Genomic DNA, 25,316 nt, shown 5'->3' with positions numbered 1-25,316 from the left:
TTTTTTTTTTTTTTTTTTTTTTTTTTTTTTTTTTTTTTTTTTTTTTTTTTTTTTTTTTTTTTTTTTTTTTTTTTTTTAATTCCGTAGAGTTTCTTCTTGTTGATGACGAGGTATGAAATCGCTTCCATAACGATTGCTGATGAGAACCGGACAGGTTTTTACTTGCTTCAATTGCCATATAGACAGGCAGAGAGCCGGGCCAATCCATCTTAGTACTCGGTCTTGCTGCGACGAGTACGGCGGTTCTTGACACGGCCAGCACAGCAAGTAACAAACACCAAGATGGTCGCAATCAGCGTCAGCGCCGCAGCAGCGAGAATGCACCACACGGCAGGTCCCCAGTGAGCCGTGACGTTGTCGGGGCCCCGAGTGTTGACGGCATGCTTGATGATCTCGAAGCCGGCAAAGTCGCAGGCCATGGCGATGACAGTCGCGAGGAAAGCCAGGAAGGAGAACAGCGAGGCGACAAAGGAGCCGAGGAAGCTGGTGCCCAGGCAGAGGAGGAAGGCCAAGAAGGTGAGGCCGGCGGCGATGGGGTGCAGGATCATGACCTTTGTGAGGATCCTGAAGCCGTCGCGGTCCGAATTTGAGAAGTTGAGGGTGGTGACCTGCTCCAGGGCGTTGGTGCCCTCGTAGCCGACGTGGGAGTGGGTGCATGCATCGTGTCCGCTTTCAGAGAGATGTTAGCCATTTTGTGTTGCTTGATAGGGGGGCGTTGAGAGTGACGGGGTTGGGAGATTGACGTACTTTGCGTTTTGGATGCAGTAGCCAAATGTGCCAAAGGTTATTCTGTCTACAGAGCTGCTGCCGCTGAAGTTGATCTTCAGGAGAGAGAGGTCGTTGACGACGGGCGCAGTCACGGACACGACGATGAGGAGCGCCGTGGCGGCGAGCAGCAGCACTGTGCCGAAGTAGTGAAAGAATGTGCCGACACCCATGGTGGGTAAAGAGTTTCGAATCGAGCTACTATTACTGGGGTGTAGATGTCCTCGAGGACCAAGCTGTGTAGGTCGTATCGCTTGCTGTACGACTGAGATGGTATGAGCTCCAACCGCGGGATTGATGTCGTGAATGGGATCAATCAAAAGTCTGCACAGAGACGGAAGAAAGAAAACGAGAGGTCTGACTGGGAACAAATAGCAATGGCAAAGGGAGTGGTCAAAGCAAGGGGAACAGCAGGGAAAAAAAAAGGGAGGGAAAGTGGTCAGCATATAAGCCAGCGCACGGCTTCGAGTTGTCTCACACGAGGGCCAAGCGGCCGCCGACGGGCAGGTTGGGTGCCACAGGGCAGCGACGTCATGGAGACGAACGAATTAGACATGACGAGAGCTTGCCAAGCGGTCTCTGAGCCCGCGAGATGGGCAGGGTTTTGGATGCGATGCTTGGGCGGCCATCAGGATCCACCCCCGGGCTGGCAGGTTGTTGGTCGATGGGAGCAAGGCGAAGCATCCCTTGCTAGCGCGATGTCACGAGAAGTGCAAGTCGTGTGAATGGACATGGAGAGGCGAGAAGAAGCCTTCGTTCGGTACGTGGGAGGTGATGCCTTCTGTCCTGTGTCCTGGCAGGCAGATCAGGGCATACACACATGTCTCGCATGTACGGAGCCGGTACCCTCGAGACTCGGCACTCCCAGCTTCACCCGTGCTGGAACATCATCACTTGCACGACACCAACGATGCCTTGACCAAGTCCCATGGAAATCTCTCTCTTTTTTTTTTTTTTTTTTTTTTTTGTGACGCGGCGCAGCTCCGCCCGTCAAATGTCTCGGGCCAACCAATGGCACTGTGCTCAAAAGAAGCTTCGTTCCCCTTGTGCAATGCTTGGAAAGATTCCAAACAAACAGGGTCAAAGACACGGCCAGGTACCGCTTCCCTCCCCCCTGCGCGCAAGGCCTGACTGTAGGTACAAAGGCCCTGTGGTGAGTACTCGCTGCACAGGGCAGCTCAACTCGGATCACGGCTCCTGGGCCCTCGGGGGTTCACGAGAGGCTGCGGGTGACGTAGAGCCGGTGGCTTCGCTGCCCTGCTTTTGGAGCCACAGCATGGGTCTTTGCTTGTGCCAGGCCAAGCCCGATTCGACATGGAACAGGGGCCGTGGTGTGGCGGTCTGTCCTTGATGAGCGAAGCACGGCTGAAGGGTTTCTGCTGTCAGGATCACATGGAACAAGACCTGAGCCGCTTCGACTCTCTCTTCCGCTCCGTCTCCAGTCTCGGCCGCGTCCAGACAATGAGCCGTCCACGAAGCAGTCGCTCCTTCGGTCGTGAGACGACGTGAGGTGAGGTGAGGTGAGGACGCAGCAGCAGCAGCAGCACAGCAAAGCGGGATCTGGAGGCGATGCGCCACGCCCCTGGGCCACAGCGACCGCGACGGTGTGATGGGCTGTGCTAGTCGTCGTAGCTCGCGTTGGATGGCGTTTCCCTCGTGACGTAAGTCGATGATTCTGGCGGTTCAAGCCTTGCGCGTCCCCGTCAGGCCAAGTCCCCCAAGTCCCCTCAGCCCCCAAGCCGCCCAATGCGTGGCCACATCATCGGCGATGGAGACGTCTCGTATGTTCCAGATTACAACATGGTTACCTTATGCGCACATGATGGTGGTCCGACTTCAATGGACATTGTGTACTCGTACTTTGCGAAGCGAAGCCTGGACGAGAATCAAGTTGCAAGGCGAGCGCAGATCCAGCATCATCGACTTCTTCATTTGGCAATAGTCCATCCTTCAATCACACTCTTGTTTTCGGCGCGCTTTGGTCCATATTCGCGAAGCCTTTTTTTAAGCTTTGTTTCCTTCGCCGCCCTGCCGTCGCTGGACTGATGTTTGTTTCCCTACCTTGGTTTTTCGCAAATGAATTGGCGTCACCCATTTGAGACATTGAGATTATGGGGTGGAGTGACATCGTGTGCGACAACCAGCCTCCTGCAAATTCAATCCATGTGTCGCCCTCTCCATTGTACTCCGTAGCTGTACTTGTACGTACGAGCAAAACAGCACAAGCATGTATTCAGCGTGGTCAGCGTGCGACAAGGGCCAGCGTAATACTTCCTCCTCATCGTCGCAGCTGCCCTGCGCGCATCTAGTAATATCGCGACGCCGATCCCGCTGGCTTACTCAGGCGTGTCCTTCTTCATCTGGCTGGGCAGCCATTCCTTGATTTGCAGCCTCCTTTCCTTGCGAGGATTCTTTGGCCTGGGGTCAGCGGCCACTACCCGAGGGCTTGGACGTACCATCCAGTGCACAAGCCCCTTGCTAGCGATGCTGTTGGGCAGCGATTGCTCAAGCGTCTTCGCCATGAAAGACTGGTCCCGTTCGTAGCCCTCAGGCCACGAGCCGTGCAGCAGTGATCCGGCCATGGCAAATCGGTGGTTGTATTCGGGCAGAGGGAAGATTTCCAGCATAAACTCCCGCTGCCCTTGCTTCTGACCCTCTTCCGGGGGCTGATTCGGTCCGTTGGGCAATGGGCTCGCATTGCGCTGCTGCTCCCCCGTTATCGTCGGCTGGGCCGCGTTGAAGCTCTCGGGCTCGTCCAGATCCGCGACGTAAATGTCTTCGACGGCGCTGCGAACGGGCTCCGTGATCTTATATGTGAGAGGGCTGCTGGAAACCAATCGCTCGGCCGTGGTGGACTCTTTCGTGATCGATACGAAGTTGGCATGATAGCCCTGTTTGAAGATTCCATAGATTCCATGGTTAGATGCCTAGATCTTGCTTCACGTATCCCCGATATGCGATCTTTGGACGGACGGGGGCCTTACGGGCGTCATCCTGAAGAACTCGACAGGGCCATACTGCTCCAGCACCTGCAGCACAGAGCGGCGCTCGGCAAAAGTGATTGGCGTTGGCGTCACCAGCACGCGTATCGATCGTTCGCTAAGGACCCGGTCCCGAATCTGCCGGGCCGCATTTCCAATCGCTGCCATCAAGATGCGATCTGGAATCGTTGGGGAAAGAGAAAAAGAAGAATCATCGGATTGAACATGCAGCCTCGCCATTGGAAAAGGCTAGCCCGATAGTACTCGCCTGTAGGCCACAGAATTGCGGGGGCCCAAGTACCCTCTTTCAGTGGGCTCTGCCGCTAAGCTGTCGGGCCGGCACAAGGCTGTCAAATGCTCGGGCTCAACGTCTCCAACCGCCAGCAGTTGGACATTACAGCTTCAAGTACCGCTTCAGAGGCCATTGGTTACTCGACTTTTGCTTGAGCCAGCTCCTTCATGTGCCCTTTCATGGGTCCGTAACTGATGGAATCGAAAGGCTGACCCACAGGCAACCGGCGCTCTCGCCTTTTCGACTCCTCAACCCTCCAACCGATCGCCTCGACTCTCTTGTCCTGCTCACATCTCACGATCCGGACGATTCCAGCTCAGCTGCGATACAGACGCTCCGATTCACAATGGCGACTCCAACGCCCATGAGACATGCGCCCTCGCAGCAGGGCCGCACACCGTCGCATCAGGGCCCGACGCCATCGCAGATTGCCGGAGCGACGCCTCCCATCTCGACGCCCTTCTCTAATCCCGCCCAGGCCGCGTTTTCTCCCCGCGGACAGCGCTCGTCGCCGCAGCAAGTGAAAAAATCGCCAGCCACGTCGACGCTGATGAGCCAGTCGGCCATCGGTGCACTGAACTTCGATAGCCCCTCGACTGCTGCTGCCATGGGAGCATTGGGAATTGGCGGCAGTTTCGACATGGGCCTTGATCATGTCGGCGGGCTGGATACGCTGGGCGTGTTTGCTACCGAGGATGACAAGCTTAAGAGGCTGGATAACATCCTCAAGCTCTTGAACGTTTGTGTGCTCTTTTCTCCGCGTACACCAGGTTCCCTAAGGCTGACATGCCGCTGCAGCAGAAGAAAGGCTTCGTCAGCGAAGCTGGCCTAGAACGACTTGCTCAGCGCCTCGGTCTCGAGCTGCTCTCCGAGGAACACACCGCTGCGGACGGACGGAAGAAGAAGACACTGGCAATCGCGGGCTCTGCCATCGCCGTCGACATTATACTAGACAACAATATCGTTCAAAATGTATCATTGACCTACCACGGCTCAGCAACTTCCGTCGCCGCGCATATGGAGTCGGCTAGCCAGATTTTGCTGGCAGACTTGAAGCTCGGTCCCAACCAGAGCCCCTTGACGAAGACCTTGGACAAGTTTGCATCCAACTTTGGCTACATAGCCAACCTGGACAAGCTCAGCGTCATCCCCGGCCTCGACTGCTATGAGGCATTGGCCGGCATCTATACAAGCTTGGAAAGACTGCATCAATGGGATCTCGCGAACCTGCGAAAGGAGCCAGAGATGGCTGGCAAGTCGGAGCAGTATCTGTCCCTGACCGCGTTGTGTACGAGACACGGCTATCCTGTCATGCATGCACGAGACAGGGTTGGTCTCGCTTTGCAGTACTGGAAGGAACTGAGATTCGTGCCCCCTTCGGACGACAGGCTGGCATCATTCTCGGAAAGGGAAGAGAAGGTATGGTCGCTTCTGATTGGTTGCGCGCCCATCGAATCACTCGGCGTGTCACCTGTGAGAGTATCCGAAGACTGGATTTCCAAGGATGTGGTCAAGCAGGATCTCCACCAGCAGGACCAAGCACTGAACCCTGCCAACATCCCCATTCTCGACTGGCAGGAGCCGGAGAACATCTCACTTCCATCGTCGGACGAGAACAAGAACAACGGCATGGAGGTGCTCCAGCTTCATCTGTCAACATTACCTCAAGTTACGTTTACTGTCACATTCGACCCGCCTGTCATCCTTCCGCAGAACGACTGCATGAGGCTCTACTCCTATGTCAACTCCACGCCGCCCAACCCGAATCCTTCAAACGACTTTAGCCAGCGCCCTCTCCCTCCGCCAACATTCGACGACTTGTTCTTCCCTGTATCCGCAGGCAACAGACAAGACCCCAGCGAACCTCGGACGGTTACACGCTTGCGTGACGTTCTTGTTTTCGACCAGCAGGGACAGTCATTCACCAGGAGTCATCACAACACTCTCTTCGTTTATAAGCCAATCTACTCTCAGGAAGTCACTGAAATGTCATTCTCGCATCCGCGCCAGCTCATTGACATGCTTCCTCTTCTACGACAGTATGCTTTCCTGTCCACATTACTAAACAATAGTTTCGGGCCGGGAACAAAGGAGGCCTTGGCAAAGCCGGCCAAGGAGATGGGTCCTTCTCCTGCTGCCACACAAACGGTCAAAGACGAACTAGCTGCGTTCATGGAATCCAGCGATGATGAGGACCAAAACAAGGTGAAGAAGGAAGCGGACCGAGGTTCAAACGGCAGTACCACGCGCGGAAAGAAGACTGGCAAAGACATGGACATTGATGTCATAATATGGGTTCATCCGCTACCGTATCTTCAAGTCGTCTTCCCCGTCAAGAGCTCCACCATTGACATTACCCTTCGCATTCTCGAAGGCGGCGTGGTCGAAATCGTCAACGAGAACGTCGTTGAACACCAGGTTGCGCATGGAAAGAGCAAGGTGCTGAACAGACAGGATCTCGGCAAGGTGCTCGAACGGCTGGAGGATCTGTGTAAATGGGCTGAATGGATACGCACGCGCTTGTGTTGAGCCTCGTAGGTTCCTTGCGATGAATAAACACTATTCGATACCCATCTGGACTGTCATCGTCGGTTCCTGTTTATGATGTGTTTGTTCCTGTTCCCTGTCTAGGTTTGTGAGTGAACAAGTTCATCCCCTTTCTTGTGATGCTCAAAGCGAGTCTCTCGCTCATCAACTGTTCGTCGTCTCCCAGATATTATTCTGAACACTTGTAATACAGTGCCGACACATATCCGTCATGCTCAAGTCCATCTCCCTCATCTATATCATCATCATCATGATTCTCCCCGGCATCCTCTCCATTCCCCTCCATCACAACCAATCCAAACTCCCTCACATCGCAACTACAAGCAACCCCATCACAGTCACTACCACACTCCCAACCAGCCAATCCCCCCCCCCCCATCTTGCTTCACGTATCCCCGATATGCGATCTTTGGACGGANCCCTCAAACCCAACCCCCTACTCCCTCCGCAACCTCATCCCAGCACCCCTCTTCTCAACCACCCCCAAACCCTCCACCGCATCCGTCGCACCCCTCCGCCTCACATCAAAACCAGACTCCTCCCTCCCATCCTCCTCCAAAAACAGAACCCTACCCAACATCAACCACTACCACCGCATCTCCATCCAGCCCGCCCACGGCTCTACCCCCGCAAAAGTCCAGTACTGGATCTCAGCGGACGACGTTCTTGGCGATCGCCTCAAGGAGACGAGTGTTCCGCGGGGCCATTGGGCGCAGCTGGTGCAGCTTGCCAAGACGGCGTGTGGGGAGCAGCAGCAGGGGGGGAACAGGAGGGATGGCGAGGTGAGGATTCTTACGGCGTGGTATTGTCCTGATGGGGATGGGAAAGTTGAGATGGCTTTTGAGACGCATCTTTCGGATGAGGAGTAAAGGAATAAGGTAGTTGAGGCTATGTGGAACTTTTTCTTTGGACGTTGCTCAGGGGGTCAGTTTATATAGCATCATGAATTGACAGTATTAAGAACTCACACATTCGCACATTCCGTTCAATACTTTCAGGATGAAAAGTGAAAAGTAAAAAGTGAATTGTAACTATCAGAAGGTATGACAGATCCTCGGATCCAACTCTATAAAATGTATATACGTCCACCCACATTCAATATGGGGGCACATTTCAGTATCCAACACTAACGCCTTGATTAATTTGTAGCTACTTGACCAGCTCTTAATGCAATCATCCTCTTTTCCTCTCATTCTCATCCCATCCTATCCTCTATCGTCAGAATCACGCCACTTACAACAGCATAACCGCCACGGCACCAACAAGAGCAAGGGTGCTCATGCCGGTGCGGGCAGCGCCGCTGCCAAAGGGCAGACAGTCGATACCAGTGCAGCCCGCGCCGTTTGACGGGGCCGGGGCCTGGCCGGTAGGGACGGAGATCAGGGTGGAAACGGTGCTGTTGCCGGGCGTGATAGGGGCGGGAGCCGGGGCAACAGAAGGAGCCGGGGCCGGAGCCACGGGAGCCACGGGCTGGACGCTGGGAGCGGGGGCCGGTGCAACGGGAGGAGCAGGCTCAGAGCTGGGTGCAGGGGCAGAAGCGACAGGAGGAGCCGGGGCTGGCGCCACAGGCGGAACAGACACGTAGCTAGGAGCCGGAGCCGAAGCCGCAGGGGGGACAGGCACATAGCTGGGAGAGAGAGAGGGAGCAACAGGAGGAGCAGCCGGTGGCGCAACGCCGGTTGGCTGAGGAGCAGGGTACGTAGTGTGGATGATCTCAGTAGAGTGGCGGGCCGGGCAGTTGGTCACCTCAGGAGCGCAGCTGGTGATGGTGTGAACAACGGTGATGGCAGTGGTGATGGTTTCAGGGCCGCTGGGGCCGTTTGAAGGAGCCGGGCCCTCGGGAACGCTGTACGAGGGGCTAGGAGCACCGGGAACACCGCTGGACGGAGCAGGGGCGCCGGGGGTAACGACAGGCGACGCAGAGCCAGTTGGCTGAGGAGCAGGGAGGGTGGTGTGGATGACCTGGGTAGAGTGGCGAGCCGGGCAGTTGGTCACCTCAGGAGCACAACTCGTGATGGTGTGGACAATGGTGATGTCAGTGGTGATGGTCTCAGGGCCGCCAGAGCCGCCGCTCGAGGGGACGGGGTAGCCAGCGCCACCGGTGGGGAGAACAGAGTAGGCAGAGGTGCTGTTTCCAGGAATAGGGTAGACAGGGCTACCAGGCTGGCTGGCAATCACAGACGTCGGGACGACTATTGCGGAAGACGCGGCGGAAGAGGCAGCCACAGACGATGCAGCGTCCACAGAGGTTGAAGCAGCAACCGAGGACGAGGCAGCGGCAGAAGTCGAGACAGCGGCGGAAGTCGAGACAGCGGCGGAAGACGAAGCGGGCGTGCTAGAAGTGGCAGGCTCGCTGGCTCCCTGCTCAAAGTAGCGGATGTCCTGGATCTGGAAGAAGGTCTCGGCAAAGTCACCGGGGAACTTGGCGACGTAGTCGGCGCAGGTGGCCTGGCTGGTGGCGGCGGAGCAGCCCTGCTCCCAGAAGGCGGGCGTGCCCACGGGGTTACCGCAGAAGTCGATGTCGAGGATCAGGCGCTGGCTGTTGAAGTGGCTGTCGATGTTGCAGTTGGAGTTCTGCAGGTTGACCGCGGGAGTGCCCCAGGTGGACGTATCGGGCGAGGACGAGGCCAGGTTGGCAGGCTCGGAGCCGCGAGCCCAGTTGTACAGCTTGATGTAGTCGCTGGTCCACTCAATGGCGTCTGGGTCGAAAGTCAGATATATGTTTGTCGGTAAGTGAGAAGAGAGCTTTTTACTTACAGGTACCGCCGTTGCTGGAAGCCCAAGGGCCGTTGCCATCGGTAGCCGTGCACCCCTGGTTGAGGAACTGGGTAGGGGGGCTCTGGAAGGTGTTGTCACAGTTGCTCGTGGCAACAGGAGCCGTCTGGCCAGCGGTCTCGAGAATGCACTGGCCAAAGGTCTTGGTGTCGCCGACGTGGAAGGCAGGCTGGTTGTTGACAATGTTGTTCCAGCCCTCGTACACGTCAATCTCTCCATCGTTGGGCCAGCTGTCACCCAGGGTCCAGAAGGACGGCCAGCTACCGCAGCGGTTGGCAGGCAGGTGGGTGAACCGGGCGACAATGAGGCCGTGCTTGTAAGAAGCCTTGGACTCGAGTCTCAGAGAGTTACGGCCGGGGAAGCCAGCGCCCTTGAGGACAGTGCTGTGGTCAACACCGAGGTAGACCTCGTTGTTGCTGGTGATCTTGGCGAGGCCCTGAGACACAGCATTGGCCTGGTTCTGGTAGACCACGAATCCCGAGTTGGTATCGGGTTGCTGTAACAGACAATTGTTAGCAAGCAAGATACATCGGACAACCAGGCAAAAGCCATAGCATGGGAGAAGTGCCGTACGTCGTTGAAGGTGAACTTGTCGAAGAAGTTGGTGTGATCGTAGGTATCGGTCAATGTAAACTGAGTAGCAACAGCACTACCTGCGCAGGCCAGGAAGGCCGCGCTAAGGGCGTTGATGGAAGGCATTTCGAAATGTCGTCGCGACAGTCACGGATTGTTTCTAATTCAAATCGTTTGGAAAGAATGGCTGGGTTTCTCTTGGTGTTCGGTTGGAACGAATGTGTTTTGGACGTACGATACGTCAGAGGACGAGCATCAAGCTCAAAGTTATCGTTGAGCAAAAGAGCAAAACTGACGAAGAAGCATGATGAGACACTCGAGGTGGGCAGTCGTCCTTCTTTTAGATAGAAACGTCGCCCACCCCTGGGTCCATTCTGAGAAGGCTGCTCATGGGCGGCAATGCTTCATGAAACCAAGGCCAACAATGCTACGGCATGCAAGTGAGTCCTCAGCGGCCGCCTATGCTTGGCGGAGCCCTTGTTGCCCGCTGTGAGGTGCCATAGAATCAGGGGTGTATCCGTATCGAGAAAGGTCAGGGGATGTTGCTGGCATGGACCCATCTTGGGCGTGTGGGAAACAGCAAGGCCTGGTCCAATCGCTCACTTGAAAAGAACATGGGGGGGAGCGCATCAGGCAGCTGATCCGGGAGGAGAGCCGAGCCAGAGGGGCAACGAACACGAGCCCTATGCCTTGGATCGCAGACAAGACGGACAGAAATAGCACGCGGAGATTGCAGTTCGACAGCATGATGCTAAGCATTAGAACCAGTAGAAGTATTCAGCGGGAATCAACTCGAGTTCAAAAGCCGCCGGCAGAACTTGGAGATCACGGCGACCGAGTCAGCATTCAGAAGACCAGTTACGAGATGCAAGGTACCGTGCTATCTCGGCATGCCAGCTGTGTCCGGGCATGAACTTGTTGTCCTGCTTCGTACCGAAAGCCATGTGCAGTGCAATCTGCAGAGGATGAATCATCCCATCCCCCCCCCCCTTCTTCTGACAACGGAGCCGCTAATGCAGGAACTGCATGGTGTCAGGGGTGAAACTTTGATTCCGGACCTCTCAACTTCCTCGAAGATTTCTTCAAGACCCCTGCTCGGCCAAGTAAAGTCCGAGTGTGTACGGGTCCGGAGTGCGATATTGGGTGGTAACGGTTGTTGGGTTGCCACCCTGCATCCATACAGTACGGGCTGAAATAGGGAGGGTGCCCATACTTTGTATACTGGACGGCAGAGAGATCGAAAGAAAAAAAAAAAAAAGGCCATCTCGTCAACTTTGCAGGCGGCAAGTTGGTTCCGGGCTTGCGGCGAGCCTTGCCTTCAGGGCGTCAGCATGGCGATAGTAGATGGACTCGCTTCTCCATAATCACCCTCAATTTCGACGGAGTATCCCCGGCATAAGGGCGCAAGACCAATGCGGGTTTGATACAAAGGAGAGGCTTCGTATGTATCTGCTCTGGGTGCCGCCTTTTGCCAGTGCGCAGAGGTGCTGCTGCTGTGATAACTCGTAGGTACACGTACACGCACACGCTGCTCTGCCTCGACACTCCGGCCTATCCGACTCTGGACGTCCAGTCCGCTGCAGAATGGATAAAAAGCTGTCGTTGGTTCGAGCGGGCTCCTCATGTCAACCTGGACGGCATGTGCCAATCCCACACGGGCAGTCGCCGAAACGCTGCGCCACGCAGGATGGGCGGCACGAGGGGAATCGCAGGTCTCCAGTCGTATCTGCCGTCTGTGCTTTTGCGTGGCGAGTCCACGGTTGACCTGGAGCTGACCTGTGGTTTACCTGGACCTGTCTTTTGCAACAAGATCCGCGCCTGGGGAGGTCGGGGACGAGAGAGTCGGTTGACTGGCCCTCACGGCAAGTTTGGCGCAGCGATGCATCCTAGACGACCCACGAGAAGCATCTCGACCCCGGTGTCGAGGCGAAACACATCAAACAAGGTGGCTTTTGTCGCTTTCGGGCGACGGAAGAAATGGACAAGTATCAACAATCAATATTAATGTGTTGCGCATATTATTAAACATCACAGTTGCTGATGCAGTCGTTCATTTCCATCCTCACACGTTCGTTCTTTCCAAGTCAAGTCCCAACCGAACGGAATCTCGGCGCCCGTGCTCCCGGTCTCTTCAAGAGTACGATAACTCGCCAGTACTCCTTCACCTTATTTCCGTCCGACACACCACTCACCATGGATGATACCCTCCTGCCAACACACCCACGATTGTTTCAGGGCGCCAAAAAACAACCCAGACGCCCGTCAGGCTCTACTCTACTGCTCTCCTGTCGCTGAAGCACCCAAGGCCGGCTGCTGATTGGCCTGCCCACTGGCGAACCAGGGGCCTCGACTGCTTCTGCCCCAGCCGCGTTTCAGTTGCTGCACCTTTACCACCAAACGTCGCAACCGTCATCCAATCAAACCCAGCCCAGAGATCCAACCCAGTCCAGTCACTGTCTGTCCAGTTCCTGACGAACTCCCTACAGTACAGCTTCGTTTTTCATGCACCTCCACTGGAAGAGATGCCTCAATCGTGAACAAGTCCAGCAGCCAAGAAACGGAATTGCCAGCTGTGGAGACAGAACAAGGCAAGGCAAAGCCCACTTCCAAGTTTTTCTATCCAGCAATTGTCTTCTCTTTTGATTTTCCTTCTAGGTACCGAGTAACATACTTGGACAGAAACTCCGCTCCAGGAATCGAGACCTTCGACCACCAAAGCTCCTTTCAGGGGGGGGCCCTCCAATGCTCACCTTGAGTTCCAATCAGTCCCTCTTCTTCGACTTTTCTTCCCTCCCCCTTCTTCTTCCAAGCAACAATACTACTAGTCATCAGCCAAGCAGCGTCTGAACCCCCCAGAAGAAGCACCGAGTCACCTACATGGATTGTATGCAGCCGGAGCCGATTCGGCTCGCCTACCATCCCCCGCGCCTGAGACGGGGGGGCAGCGAGCTTGTATGCGCGGCAGACCCTTTCCTTCGTGCTAGGTAGGTTCTGGCATATAGTATGTGACCTGTACAATAACATCATACGCTTTTCTGCTTCTCATCTCCTTTCTTCATCCTGGGCTTTCTAAGCTGCATCATTTGAGAATACGAGGTGTCTGTTAGCTGCGAGTGACCGACTTCTATATGCTACCAAGGCAGGGCGAATACCCGCGGTGGGTTGTCAGCACAGTCCACGGTTCCGTGTGGGAGTCTCGCATGCTTGCCTTCTGATAAAGAACGATCTTCATGTTAGAGGGAATCGCAGTTTTCTATATCCGTAAATAGGGAGCCCGCCCAAGATGATATCGCATCAGCCGTGACTTTGAATCACCTCTTGTTTCGCTGGTAGGCATCCCAATCCTTCAGCCAGGTATCTCCTTTTGTATGGACAGCTCCCTTGATGAGAATTAGGATGTGATGTCGTTCACGATAGATACTCCCACATCATGACTTCGTTTATCCTCTCAAAAACTCCCTCAACCCATTCCGCGCCTTCTGAGCCGTCTTCCCATCAACCTTGACACTCCGCACACGCACCCAGCCCTCACGCGTCGTCTGAACATAAACCACATCACGCTCATCATCGACCCTAACAGTCCTCGGGACATCCCTCCCTTCACTCCCATCTTCAACCCGAAATACCGCTTCCTCCTCTCTTCCCGCCACCTCGTCAACAGGAACGCTCTCCGCATCCAAGAAAAGCACCCTCTTGAACTTTCCCCTGTCGTTCTTCGCATGCGTCCAAATAGTATCAAAGATGTTGACATGACGCTCAAAGTCCGAGGACTTCCATTCCAGCCAGTCAATCTGCGATTCCCGCTTGCCGACCTTTGGCGCGTGAACCAGGTCCTCGCCGTGAAGCTTCTCGGCCATCCACCCTGCATCCCTATACGGCGGCACATGCAGCCCGTCTCGCAGTCCTTGGACGAGCATCTCTGCACCTACTTTGGCAAGGGCTTCTGTGACATGCTGGAGCGTGGCACTGCCGGGTATGGGCAAGCCGGGAGAAGGTGTTTGGGCGAGAACGGTGCCGTGGTCGAAAGCTTTGGGGTCCAGCGTTTGTAGAGAGACTCCCGTGTATTCGTCTCCACGCATCATGGCGTGATGTATTGGAGCTGGTCCCCGTAAACTGCAGTCTTTACGTCAACTCAAATCTGACAACAAAGTCGTTAAACTGCGAGGACGAGACCTACTGTGGCAAGAGTGACGGATGCACATTCAATCCTCCATATTTTGCTGACTTTAATATCCTCGGGGGCACAAAGAGTCCAAATGAGACAACCACGATCAAGTTGGTCCCTTCTGGCATCTATACCGCATTTAGCGTTCTGACAATGAGGGATGGCAGAAAGAGATCTTACACTCCAGCCTCTGAACGTCTCCCGCTGGTGTATCCTGAGTCCAAGATGCTCCGCAACAGACTTACACGGCACTGTCTCCTCATTAGCAGATCCGCATCATTATGTTCACATGTTCAAGAGGGATATATACCCACCCTCCTTGATCTCCTTGAATCCCCTCCCCGTCCGCCTCGGCGGCAAAACCATCACATCCAAGCTCTCGACAAGCCCCCTATTCACCTCATGCTCCCGATGCAACGCCCGCAAAGATGCACAGCTAAAGGCATCCGAGCCGCAGAAGAGTATCCGCAGCGGATCGCAAGCCTTTCTCTCAATCTCAGACGAGAAATATCGCTTTCGCGGCGACGCCAATCTCAGCCTTGGCGCAAACTTGACGCCGCAAGATAATCGAAACATCATGAAACTGTCATTTCAGAGATTTGTGACAGAAAGGATTGTGATTAATGGGAGCACAGACTCGGTTTTGCAAGGCTCTGTTCAAGGGATGAATGGCGATTGTTTTCTGAGCGCTCCAGGGTACGGCGATGGTTGTGCTGGACTTCAATTGGCCCCTCATTCGCGCTAGATGCAAACACTGCCTATATGCATCTTCACCACTCAACCACATACACCCAAAACCATGAAGAATCCAAAAAGACTCCAAGCTATGGGATACAAAACCTATTCCAAGACGCCCTCAAGTCCCCTCCACACTCCATTCACAAGCAACATTCCAGACTGCCCCCTCCATCTCAACGTCCCACACCGGCTGTCCAACAACAACCACACTCCCCACCTCCACCTCCGCCCTCCTCCCCAAACCCGTCAATCTCCCCTCCCCAGCCAAGATCCATCTCTTAGATGTCTCCTCCGAGAGGACACGCCCTTCTACAAGATACATCCTCCTCCCCGGCCGAATCCGCTCCACATGCAGCTTGATCACCGACTCAGCCTTGTCACCGCTCTCGTCCCACATCCTGACCTCTGAAAGCCAACCTTGTAGCTGAGACGCCATGCCACCAGGTATATACCTTGCCCCTCTCCTCTGCGGTGAAAACGCCGCCGGCAGACCTCCTCCGCTCAGTGTGTCTTCGGCGTCGAGGGGTTTGAAGCGCGGTGCCTGCTGAAAGATGGGTTGTCGAGGGGCCTTGGAGTTGTCACGCATCGTTATGGGCGAGCCGTAGCTGCTACCCATGCTCATCACCGATGCTCCGTCATCATCAGTATCCCCGTTCTTCTCATCATGAAGATGCCCGGGCGTAGTTTCTTCTGCATCCCTCGTATCCGGAGACCCAAGCAAGGGCGACGGCGAGATAGACACTTTCCGCCTCTTCGCTTCCCTCCCCATCTCGCCCTTCCAAGACTTCTCACTGACGCTCCCCTCCTCAATGTCAAACCGTAAAGGTCTCCTAGTTCTGCCATCTTCGCCTTCAGCGGAAGCCTCTTCCTGCGAAGGAACCCCAGCATCAGACTCAATCTCAAGCACACGCTGTCGTGAATCAGCCTGCCTCATCTCCGTAACCGCCCTCTCATCCCCCGACAAACTCGACTCATACACAACATCCTCCTCTTCTTCATCATCAGACTCTTCAATATCAAGCTCCCTCCGCTGCGTCGACTTCACCGCCGAAGACGAGCCGAACCGCGGCGTGGACTGAAACCGCGGAGGCGCACCGGGCGTTTGCGACGACGACGACGACTGCGTCGATCGCCCGGGCAACAGAAACCGTCGCGGCGTGGGCGTCTGTTAAACACAAAGAATAACACACAAAAAAAAGTCAGATTTCGAGGTTTCCTTGTCAATTGAGCAAAACAGTTTGAAAGGGGTTGTAGATGTGCTCACGCTGGGAAACGGGTTCATCTTGAGTTGGGGTCGGATAAACGCATTGCTTCCTTGGACGGAGAGGCTCGCTTCACCCGGATGGTGGAACAGGAGCTCTACGATGGACGAAATGCTGAGTCATTACTGAGTGCGCTTTTATTCGTGTCAATAGATGCGAGGTTTCATTTGGCGTGCAAATGTGGCCATGATAAGTTGTATGAGAGAAGCATCAAGTCTGGTTTGAGTTCACATGAATGTCGGATTAAGCCAGATCCAACATGCATCTAGCGGTAACAGTCGTGGGGCATGACGAATTAATCCGGCCCGATTCGCGCGATTCGATAGGAAGCAACATGAACATTGATTTCTTTTAGTATTCCGCGCTTTTCTCGAGAGTTGATAGGCATATAGTAAAGGAAGTCGTTCCTTTTAGGTCAACTTTTCATTTAAAATTCTCAATACACCCGAGAATCCTTTTGCAGGAGCACGTTTCCTAATCGATTCTTAAAAAACATTATTTCGAGGAACAGCAACCTCTATCCACCCCGTCTCCTGCTCTTCGTACGGAAACAATGCCAGTAAAACATGATGCACTTCCAAAAGACGAAACTTCCTTCGTATTCTCTCCCACACACAAGGCGAAAGAAGCTTCGTCTCGTCACATCGCCATGCCAAATGATACGCATAATAAACCATCGACCACCACAGAAAACAACCATCCGGTGCCATCATAAAAAAGAAACTGTAAACGCCTGACTTGTTCGCATCTCGCCCATTTCCCTCGTACCTTGGCTAAAGTTGCCATGAACATGTGCGTTTGTCAACAATCATAGTACATCCTTCCTCCTGTTGAAAGCGCCCACCAACCCGGCAGACTGCTCGACCCGGCGGCAGCCGTTGTCGTCTTGGTGAGAAGATCATAAAGGGGTATCCTGAAAGGATAGTAATAGGGAGAGCAGAAGAAGAGAAGAAGAATAGAAGAGGGAAGCGGAAGGGCGAAAATTGTTGAAACAGCAGCTGCCGCAGCAGAATGAAGCCAAGTCGGGTAACCCTTCATCAAACCGGAGTCGGAGGGAATGGATGAGCCCAAACGCAGAAAAAAAAAAAAATTAGACTTCTTAGCCGTAGAAGAGCTCGAAGCCAGTCTTGTGGTCTTCCTTAGTGGGCTTTGTATCCTTGACCGGATGCAGCAAGATGGACGGCAGGCAAGGTCGTCCGTGCTCCTTCTCCCAAGCCTCGCCCCCGATCCCAGTGTCGGCCCAGCCCATCCAGTTGTTGTACATTCGGTTCGGCGGCTCCGCTCGATAGTACCAAGAATGGCCCTGGAATCGTCGCTCTCTGCCCCAGCCAAAGGGGCTTCCATAGCTACCAGATTCTCCCTTGGGGCCCGGGTTGAACCACGAGTTGAGAAACTTGCCGTTCCAATCGCGATCGGTGAAGACGGGATGGGGGGCGAAGATGGCCTTGAAGCCGTGGAGCAGTGCAACAGTCTGAGGAGTCATCTCAGATGCAACATGGTTTCCACGCAGGTTCTCCACGTGCATGATATCCAACAAGCGCTTAGAGAGGCGAGAGTGGGTGACGATGGTGGTGCGGCGAGGAAGGTCACGGGCCCTGTGCGTTGCGTCTGAATAACCCCAAACATTATCGCGGATGATCCAATTGCTGTTGACAGGGTCGAAGATGGGGCCGAGGGCGATATAGTCGGCATCTTCGCCCACGCCCCAAGTGTAGTTATCCTCTTCGGGCGACTTCACGGGAGGCTTGGGGCCGACGGGCGTGATGAACGGCAGCTCGGGCGCACCCCAGACGGTGTCGCCGGCATAAGCCTCCTCAATTTCCTTTCGGAAAGTCGTGTCGTAATCGCCGTGGTGTTCGGGGATATAGAATCGGTCGCTCCTTTCCCAGGCGCCTCGACGCGGCTGCTTGGCGGCAAACTTGCCAATGCTGTCGAGCATTTCATAGTGGTGGCCGGTAAAGCGGAAGTCCATCTCCCAGTTCCAGATGAAATCGTATTCGGGGTGATCCTGGCTAAATTTCTGGACAGAGAGCCACTGCGCGGTATGCACACTTCGCTCATTGTCGTCCTTCAATTCCGTGTAAATATCCCACACCTGCTGATCATTCCACAGAACGGTGATGCCATGGAATTCCGGAGGAATGTGCTTCTGCAGAATATCTTGGTATACCTCGTGGTCGTCGAACGGGTTGAGCTTGTTGTCCTTGACTTGAACGAGGAGGAAAACCTCCATTTCGCCGCCAGACTTGAGCGAGAGCTCGCTAATCATGGCACGGATCGTCTCCTTGTCGTTCTTGGTGTAGACCTTTCCTGTGTAGGAACGCAGCAGAATTGCAGATCGCTTTTCCTTGACATACTTGGTCTCTTCAGCCCTCGACTCTGCCGGTGACCGTCCCTTGATCTTGGTTTTGGTCGTCTTATCGTCCAGATTGACGGGTGCGGCTGACGACTCCTTATCCTTCTGAGAATCGCCGGCGCTCTTCGCCTCTCCGCCCTTGCTACCCTCGTCTTTGGGAACTGCAGGCTTGACGAGGCCTGGGTAGACGTCGAGGTACGGGTTCTTCTTCTCCTTGGTCAAATCGAACCTCGCAGCGTTTGATTCCACGCAGCGCCGCACAAGATCGCCCCAGTTGACATTGTCCCAATCGATGACTTCGACTTCGCCGCCAACCTTCTTGGTCTGTTCCAGGAGGCCATAGGGGCCGAGGCGCGTCTCTCTCTCCCAGCAAATGTTGGGGTCCATGTCAAACAGAGCATAGCTTCCAAACTTGGGTTCGGGGAAGTCATGAGGGCGACCCTTGAAAACGAGCAGGTCCTCGACAGGCTCTCCGGTCGGACCCTTGCAAGTAACATGAGGAGCGTGTTTGAGCTTCTTCCATTCTTCACTGTTGTAGTCTGGGTACGGGTTGAAGCGAACGGGCTTGTCAACGCTAAAGTCCACAGTCACCTCGCTGCCCCCCTTGAGCTTGCGTCGGAGGGACTCTGTACGGTTCTCCTTGAAGTCGAGGGTCGAAAGCGTGTTACCGTAGATCTTGTTGGAAGACTCGAGGCTATAGAGTGATTGAAAAATTAGCTTGGCACGTCACGAAGACTCGGGGCGCGTGGAACTCACTCGGCTGTGGTTCTATAAGCGTATCTCCACATCTTCCTCATGTCCTTCTCATGCTGAAGTCTGCTGATGGTGCCCGAGTCTCTTCCCTGACCATCGGTCTCGTAGCCGGGAGCTACGTCATCGTAGTTTTCCTTGTCAGTGGGATCTTTCCACTGCCTCAACTCGTCGATCGTCATGTCCCAGGACTCGAGCATCTCAACCTCCTTGTTATAGGTCTCGACATCCATGTTGAGTGGCTTCTGCTCCTTCTCGGCATCTGAAGGCGGCTTGGCGGGTTCTTTCTTGGGGGCACCATTGTCGGGGTGGTCGTCGTGCTGCTTCTCTTCAGCTGATGGCTTGCCGTCTTGAATGGAACCATCGTCCTCGTCCTTGGCGGGAGCGTCGTTGCTCTTGCCATCGCTCTCGTCCTTGGCTGGGGCATTGTTGCTGACGGGCGCACTGCCAGGTTTGCTTTCAAGGCCACTGTCCTTGTCTTTGGTAGGTGCATCTTTACCTTTGGTATCCGAGGAGGCTAGAGGTGCCGGAGAAGCTTGAGGCGCTCCAGAAGGAAGTGCCTGGTCGCCCTTGGTCTCTGGTGCTCCTGATTGATAGGGCACAATGTTGAAGCGCGGGGTCGGGCCGCTGAAGAGCAGGTAGTAGGACGTAACGGAGGCGAAGATGATGAGGAGGATGAACCTCACCCGAGGTCGGCGCGCATGGGGACTCAACATGGTGCCGGATCCCCTCGAAGCGGTGGCTTCGTCTGAAACAAGTTTACTTCTGACGTGTCACGGTCACTGGGCGGCGCTGGACCGAGGCGTCGAGTGCTGCAGGATATATAGCTTGATTGCGGGCTGCCAGAGCTCTCTCAAGTTTGCATGTTGCGGAATCGCACAGGGGGGCCTTGTTTGCCAGTGACTGTTGCGACCGAGTGACGCGGCCTGTGTTGGCGTAACCGTGTCTTCTGGCGGATTTGTGGGCAGCAGCCGATCGAGTTGCGCTCGTAAGGAGAATCGGACAGGATGCGCCCGATTGTGCGATCGTAGGAACGGGCGTGGGCTCAAGGCTGGTATGATGTCGAAGGTCTCACCGTCGCGGGGCGTAAAAAAAAGAGCAGAGCAGATCTTCAAAAGAGTGACTAAGGGGCTAGTGAAACACAACGAAGGGATGGATTCAAGAAGAGGAGGACGAAATGTCTGCTCCGTTTCCAGCCTCTAGGGTTGCTGTTGCAGAGGGAGCCAGACAAGGCGCGGCGTGGGTGCAGTCTGGAGAAGAAGGGGGAAGACGAAAAGGGATTGAGGGACGAGTCGAGGGAAAGATTCGGAGGATAGCCAGCACACACGCAATCTGGCAGATGTCGTGCCACGGTGGAAACGGCGGCAGTCTTTTGGCGAGGGATCGGCTGGCCATGTGCCCCGTGCAACGGACTCGCGGCGGGCACTGATGCGCTGTACTGAATTCGTCTGAAGCTGCCGTTTGCCTCTAGATCGCCCCGATGCAACTTGAATGTACACCTAGTACATACTGCAATTGAATTAGGGGATCTCGCCCAACGCCTGATTCGAACCCATCCAATTGCAATTCTGTCCCGATCGGTTTTGGCGCAGAGTGGCCACGCTTCTACAATACTGTACCTACCTAATTACTAAGGTACCTATCGCGCGAATGTCACTCTTGTACAGTACTGTAGCGGGGATTGATCCAAAATTGCGGTGGGGTGGACTCGCCTTAGTGGCTACATGTAAGGGGGAACAGAGGGACTGGCCATTTGCCACACCAGTTCCGGCTCATTCAGTCATCAGCCACCAGCCCACAAGGTGCTGCAAAGCCAGATTCATGCCGTCGATCAGGGGAGGATTACGCGTAGGAGGATGGGGCGAGTACACAAAAACACACCGAATCCATGCGATACGCTTCGACTCGGTTTCAATATTAACAAATCACCAGAGTTGTCGGTACACCCAGGCAAGGAAAGGAAAAAAAAAAACGCCATCTATAATGGAGGACAGGATATAGATAAACAACATGAACTGAAAACGCATGTGAGATCGGATACATTCGTAAGCATAAGGTAACTTGGATTATAGCCAAAAGAGACATATATCCACCAAACAAAGCCCAGCCGGTATATCGCCGGTGAAAAGACAAGGCAAGAAAGAACTGGGTATATAAACCAAAAACAAACAGATTATGCATTGGTTCCCAAGATTTCCGGGAAAGAGGGCTTGGGGGGGATATGTCCTTCTCTGCTCTGCAGAGTGAACGTTGCTGGGAATACTAAGACATTATGCAGTAAGGCGGATAGAGACGCTAGGCATTTTACATCATGCCCAATCGTGTCATCCTCTTGTTCATCTTGGGTCGTGGACCTAGGCCAGGTCCCATCATACCAGGGCCCATGCCGGGCCCCATGCCGGGTCCGAGACGGCCTGGTCGTGGTCCACCGTACGGGGCAGGTCCTCTGGGTAGGCCAGGAGGGCCGTAGCCCGGTCGGGGTCCCGGGCCTCCTGGGCCTCCCGGTCCTCCCGGTCCTCCCGGTCCCATGCGTCCAGGTCCGTATGGTCGTGGGCCAGGCCCTCCAGGGCCTCCGTAGCCGCCTCGCCCCGGTCCTCGAGGGTAAGGGGCGGGCGGTGGCGGCTGGGTTCTCCTCAGGGCGTCTCGCTCGCAATAGGCCTTGCCGTCGACCTCAAAGTAGCCGTTCGCAAGCGGCTGGCGGCAATCCTGGCAGCAGAAGCAATTCAGGTGGTGCTTGGTCTGAGACTCATCCTCAAGGAATTGTCCCTCGATACCGCGCCCACAGCTTCCGCACAGGCTGCCGTTGAGCTTGTGATAATGCTGCTCGCAGTAGGGCTTGTCGTTCAAAACGTAAAACTCTGCCGAGGTGAACGGGTTCGCGCATGTGGCACAGACAAAGCAGGCCTTGTGGTATCTTCCAGTCAGTCTACCATCAGCCGACGAAACACTCTTGCCAGTAATGGGTTGTCCGCAGGCCTTGCAGTCGCCTCGAGACGAAAGTTTGAGATCTTTGGATCCCTTCCGGTCTTCGGAAACCTTGCGGGGAGATTCCCGCGGCGCAGGCTGTGATTGTCTTGGTGGTGATTGTCTTGGAGGCGATACCGCCGGTGCAGGCTGGGATTGTCTTGGTGGTGACTGTCTCGGGGTCGATACCACCGGTGCGGGTTGGGATCGCCTTGGAGGAGATTGCACCGGAGTTGGCTGCCTGGGAGGAGACTCCCTGGGAGGGGACTGTTTAGGGATTGATTGCCTGGGAGAAGGCTGTTTAGGGGTTGATTGCCTGGGAGAAGGCTGTTTAGGGGTAGATTGCCTGGGAGAAGGCTGTTCGGGAGAGCTTTCGTTCTTGGGTCCCAAATCCAGCTCCGGTGGTTCCTGGCTGGGCGCAGGGGTCGAGGACATGGCCGGGCTAAAAGCTCGGTATGGCTTGAACGGCTGCTGGCCAAGGCCGGATTGGATCGCCGGGTCAACCCGTTCTTCATCTCCGTCCGGAATGAGATACGGCGATCGCGGCACAGGGGATCGAGCAGGCGGGGCGATCTCCGCTGCCGGGTCGAGTCGGAGATTGGATGGCCGCGGCTTGTCCTGCGACCTTACCCTGAGCGCATCCGGTATGCTGTTGCGTACCTCGGACCTTGCCGGGCTTGTCTGCGCGGTGCCCTGGCTCTGGTTGCTAAATGTCGAGTAGCCTGAAGAGGCAGAGTCTGTAGAGTTGTGATAGGGGTTGCTGGCGCCGAATTCGGCGGCCAAGTTGAGGGAGGCTGTCGGCAAGTGCTGGGGGATAAGGCTCTTGCGCGGCGGAGGTTTTCTGGACGTGTCGGGAGCCAGAGATGGTCGACGCTCGCCTTCGGGGGCCGCCGCGGAACCCAGCGGACCGGATCTCGGGCTCGAATACGATGGTCGTCGAGGGGGTTCGCCAACGCTGTTCAATGGCCCCGGAAAGGTCCCGGCTCTCAACGGCGGCGCCATGCCGTTGGGATCCAGCCCGCGCCCAGATGGGGGACCAAATCCTTCGTAATTGTTCCTCCGGGGCTGCTGTGGGGTGGATGGGACGCCGCTGCTTCCAGAGGACAGACTGGAGCTGCTTGTTCCTGGTCGCTCATTCATAAACGCCGGCTCTGCCGATACAGGCATATCGAACCGTGAGGTCGACTCCTTCTTCGCCGGGAAGGCCCCGTGGGACGTCGAGGGTCGCTGGGTGGCGTCAAATGGCCCGGGAGCGATGGTGTTCATGCGTTCCATGAAACCAAGGGGTTTGGTGGAAGCTGGTGTGGATGTCATAGCGGCCACGCTTTTCGAGCTGCGATGGCCATTTACGTCGAGTTTATTGGGTGCCTGTGCGGGCTCGTCCGCTTTAGCAGCGCCGAATGAGAAGAAGTCTCTTGCTTGGTCGGCAAAGGATGGTCTGGACGGCGTCGCCGGTGAGACGCTCCGCGAACCTCCGGCGCTCACCGGGGTCAACGGCCCTGGAGCCATGTACATCTTGTCTATTGCAGGTCAGTATTCTGCTGCCAATCGAAGAGGGTTCAGGTTGTCGGGTGATCGTACTCGCTGCGCCAACGTCGACTGGGCCAGGCATACGGTCGGCTGACCTGGGAGGCGGATCTTGGAACTTGGCGTTGCTGTCGGGAGGCGGTGATACTGAAATTCGAGTTTAGCACAAACAACTAGGTACTCAACCGTGACAACAGGATGAAGCTTACGCTCGACAGCCGGCCCAGGCCCAGGACACGCGTGTTCTCCCATCATGGAGATTTCCACCTGCATGCCACATGATGAACACTTGATCGTCGGCAGGAAAGCCGACTCCCTCAGTCCAGACATGATGGCGGTGCAGGGCTTTTCGTGCAGTGGTTCAAGTCGTGTTATTCAGGCGTGAAGGGAAACATTGGATATGCCGACATCGACACGTGCTACAGAGCGGTCACGGGCAATCGTTATGGTGGCGGTTGTAAGGAGATTGGCCGACTGGCAGTGTGCGTTGCGTGATGATATAAAAGGCAGACGAGTCGAGCAAAGAAACGAAACGAAGGAAACGCCGCCCACGACGCCTCCGGTTTCTGCTGCCTCTTTCCAGATGCTTTGCGCAGATGCTTCACGCGAAGGATCTCAAGCTGACAACGAAAGCGCAGCCTCGCCGTCGGCGGCAGCGTGTTGCAGTGAAAAGCCTAATCGTGTTTCCGACAGAGAATGCGGCGGCGGGAGAGCCAGGATCCTGTGAAAGCAGCTGTCGAGCCCACGGCCGAGACGCCGGAGAGATCCTGCGTTAGGTCGATGCTTGACGCCTCGCCTGCTGTGCCAGGAGGATGGTTTGGCGAGGAAGAGAAGAGGGCACGAGGCAGAAGGGGGGAAAGGTCGCAAGTTTTGGAGGAACGGCTACCTGCAAACGGTGATGTTGCGCATAGTGTCTCGAGTTGTGGAGGTCACGGAAAGCGTCGCTGGGGGTGGTGGCAGACCCCTGACTAGAGGTTCGGCCTGAACCCTGTCGCTGGCCTGCGGATGGCCAGGGTTTTCTTGGTGGGAGCTAATTGCGATCAGGTCGCGAATCCCTGCAAGCAGCCTCGCAGTGCCGTGGATAGACGTTGGCGGTGATTGCGGTGTGGATGTTTGCTCTTTGTTGTGCCCAAGAGCGCCGCTGGAGAGGCACCGAAGCAGACACGAGTTGGTGAATAATACGAGAATAAGGCGAGGCGAAGCGAGGCGAGGCTGGAGGAGGGCGAGGCCAAGGGTTGTGAGGTACATCTCAGCTTGTCGCGGCCCGAGAGGCGTTGATTCCAAACGTCTGTATCAGACGCTGTCGGATGGGGAACACGACACACGAGCACGAGCACATCGCAATCCGGTCGGTCCCAGTCATTCTGGCAGGAGGTCGCACACCGTATTGAAACCCCGGACGGTGGTGCTTCGTAGGGCAGAGGGTCCTGTCTGGAGTCCTCGAGACCGCTCCCTTGCCAGGGAAATGGGCTCAATATCCAGACTCCGGTCGTGCTTCGTCGCTCCCAATATCCACTCCCTTGATCGCCCGTCCTCTCCAGCGGCCGTCCATCGCTGCTCCGAGGCCATCGAGGGCCAACACCCGCCGGTGTCCAATCCAGACTAAACTCAAGGGCATCGC

General features: G+C 55.5%; 8 protein-coding genes across 8 annotated transcripts; 2 read left to right on the top strand and 6 right to left on the bottom strand.

Moving 5' to 3' along the window:
- Positions 1-209: 209 nt before the first annotated feature.
- CCMA1212_003703 (uncharacterized protein) lies at positions 210-938 on the bottom strand (the record flags this gene model as incomplete). Its single annotated transcript, XM_073701042.1, has 2 exons — positions 210-669; positions 748-938. The coding sequence occupies 2 exons, from the start codon at positions 936-938 to the stop codon at positions 210-212; spliced, it is 651 nt and encodes a 216-aa protein (XP_073560272.1).
- A 2,163-nt stretch (positions 939-3,101) lies between these two features.
- On the bottom strand, positions 3,102-3,914 carry CCMA1212_003702 (uncharacterized protein; the record flags this gene model as incomplete). The annotated part of the gene is made up of 2 exons (XM_073701041.1): positions 3,102-3,656; positions 3,750-3,914. The coding sequence occupies 2 exons, from the start codon at positions 3,912-3,914 to the stop codon at positions 3,102-3,104; spliced, it is 720 nt and encodes a 239-aa protein (XP_073560271.1).
- Positions 3,915-4,384: 470 nt separating this feature from the next.
- On the top strand, positions 4,385-6,567 carry CCMA1212_003701 (uncharacterized protein; the record flags this gene model as incomplete). Its single annotated transcript, XM_073701040.1, has 2 exons — positions 4,385-4,777; positions 4,837-6,567. The coding sequence occupies 2 exons, from the start codon at positions 4,385-4,387 to the stop codon at positions 6,565-6,567; spliced, it is 2,124 nt and encodes a 707-aa protein (XP_073560274.1).
- Positions 6,568-6,796: 229 nt separating this feature from the next.
- CCMA1212_003700 (uncharacterized protein) lies at positions 6,797-7,454 on the top strand (the record flags this gene model as incomplete). Its single annotated transcript, XM_073701039.1, has 2 exons — positions 6,797-6,804; positions 7,151-7,454. The coding sequence occupies 2 exons, from the start codon at positions 6,797-6,799 to the stop codon at positions 7,452-7,454; spliced, it is 312 nt and encodes a 103-aa protein (XP_073560273.1).
- A 364-nt stretch (positions 7,455-7,818) lies between these two features.
- On the bottom strand, positions 7,819-10,059 carry CCMA1212_003699 (uncharacterized protein; the record flags this gene model as incomplete). The annotated part of the gene is made up of 3 exons (XM_073701038.1): positions 7,819-9,284; positions 9,343-9,856; positions 9,934-10,059. The coding sequence occupies 3 exons, from the start codon at positions 10,057-10,059 to the stop codon at positions 7,819-7,821; spliced, it is 2,106 nt and encodes a 701-aa protein (XP_073560376.1).
- A 3,314-nt stretch (positions 10,060-13,373) lies between these two features.
- Positions 13,374-14,688, bottom strand: CCMA1212_003698 (Methionyl-tRNA formyltransferase; the record flags this gene model as incomplete). The annotated part of the gene is made up of 5 exons (XM_073701037.1): positions 13,374-14,046; positions 14,111-14,226; positions 14,279-14,349; positions 14,413-14,647; positions 14,683-14,688. 5 exons carry the CDS (start codon positions 14,686-14,688, stop codon positions 13,374-13,376), a joined length of 1,101 nt encoding a protein of 366 aa, XP_073560375.1.
- Positions 14,689-14,954: 266 nt separating this feature from the next.
- CCMA1212_003697 (uncharacterized protein) lies at positions 14,955-19,952 on the bottom strand (the record flags this gene model as incomplete). The annotated part of the gene is made up of 3 exons (XM_073701036.1): positions 19,211-19,952; positions 17,261-19,148; positions 14,955-16,001 (listed from the first exon to the last, which is right to left on the bottom strand). The coding sequence occupies exons 1-3, from the start codon at positions 19,918-19,920 to the stop codon at positions 14,955-14,957; spliced, it is 3,645 nt and encodes a 1,214-aa protein (XP_073560380.1). The 5' UTR covers positions 19,921-19,952.
- A 1,556-nt stretch (positions 19,953-21,508) lies between these two features.
- On the bottom strand, positions 21,509-24,025 carry CCMA1212_003696 (Paxillin-like protein; the record flags this gene model as incomplete). Its single annotated transcript, XM_073701035.1, has 3 exons — positions 21,509-23,688; positions 23,750-23,842; positions 23,905-24,025. 3 exons carry the CDS (start codon positions 24,023-24,025, stop codon positions 21,509-21,511), a joined length of 2,394 nt encoding a protein of 797 aa, XP_073560379.1.
- Positions 24,026-25,316: the final 1,291 nt, after the last annotated feature.

This window comes from Trichoderma ghanense, assembly GCF_004382785.1.
Source record: "Trichoderma ghanense strain CCMA-1212 chromosome Unknown scaffold_3, whole genome shotgun sequence".
NCBI lineage: Eukaryota > Fungi > Ascomycota > Sordariomycetes > Hypocreales > Hypocreaceae > Trichoderma > Trichoderma ghanense.
The sequence above is the reverse complement of the archived record's forward strand: the minus strand, read 5'-3'. Positions and strand labels throughout refer to the sequence as shown.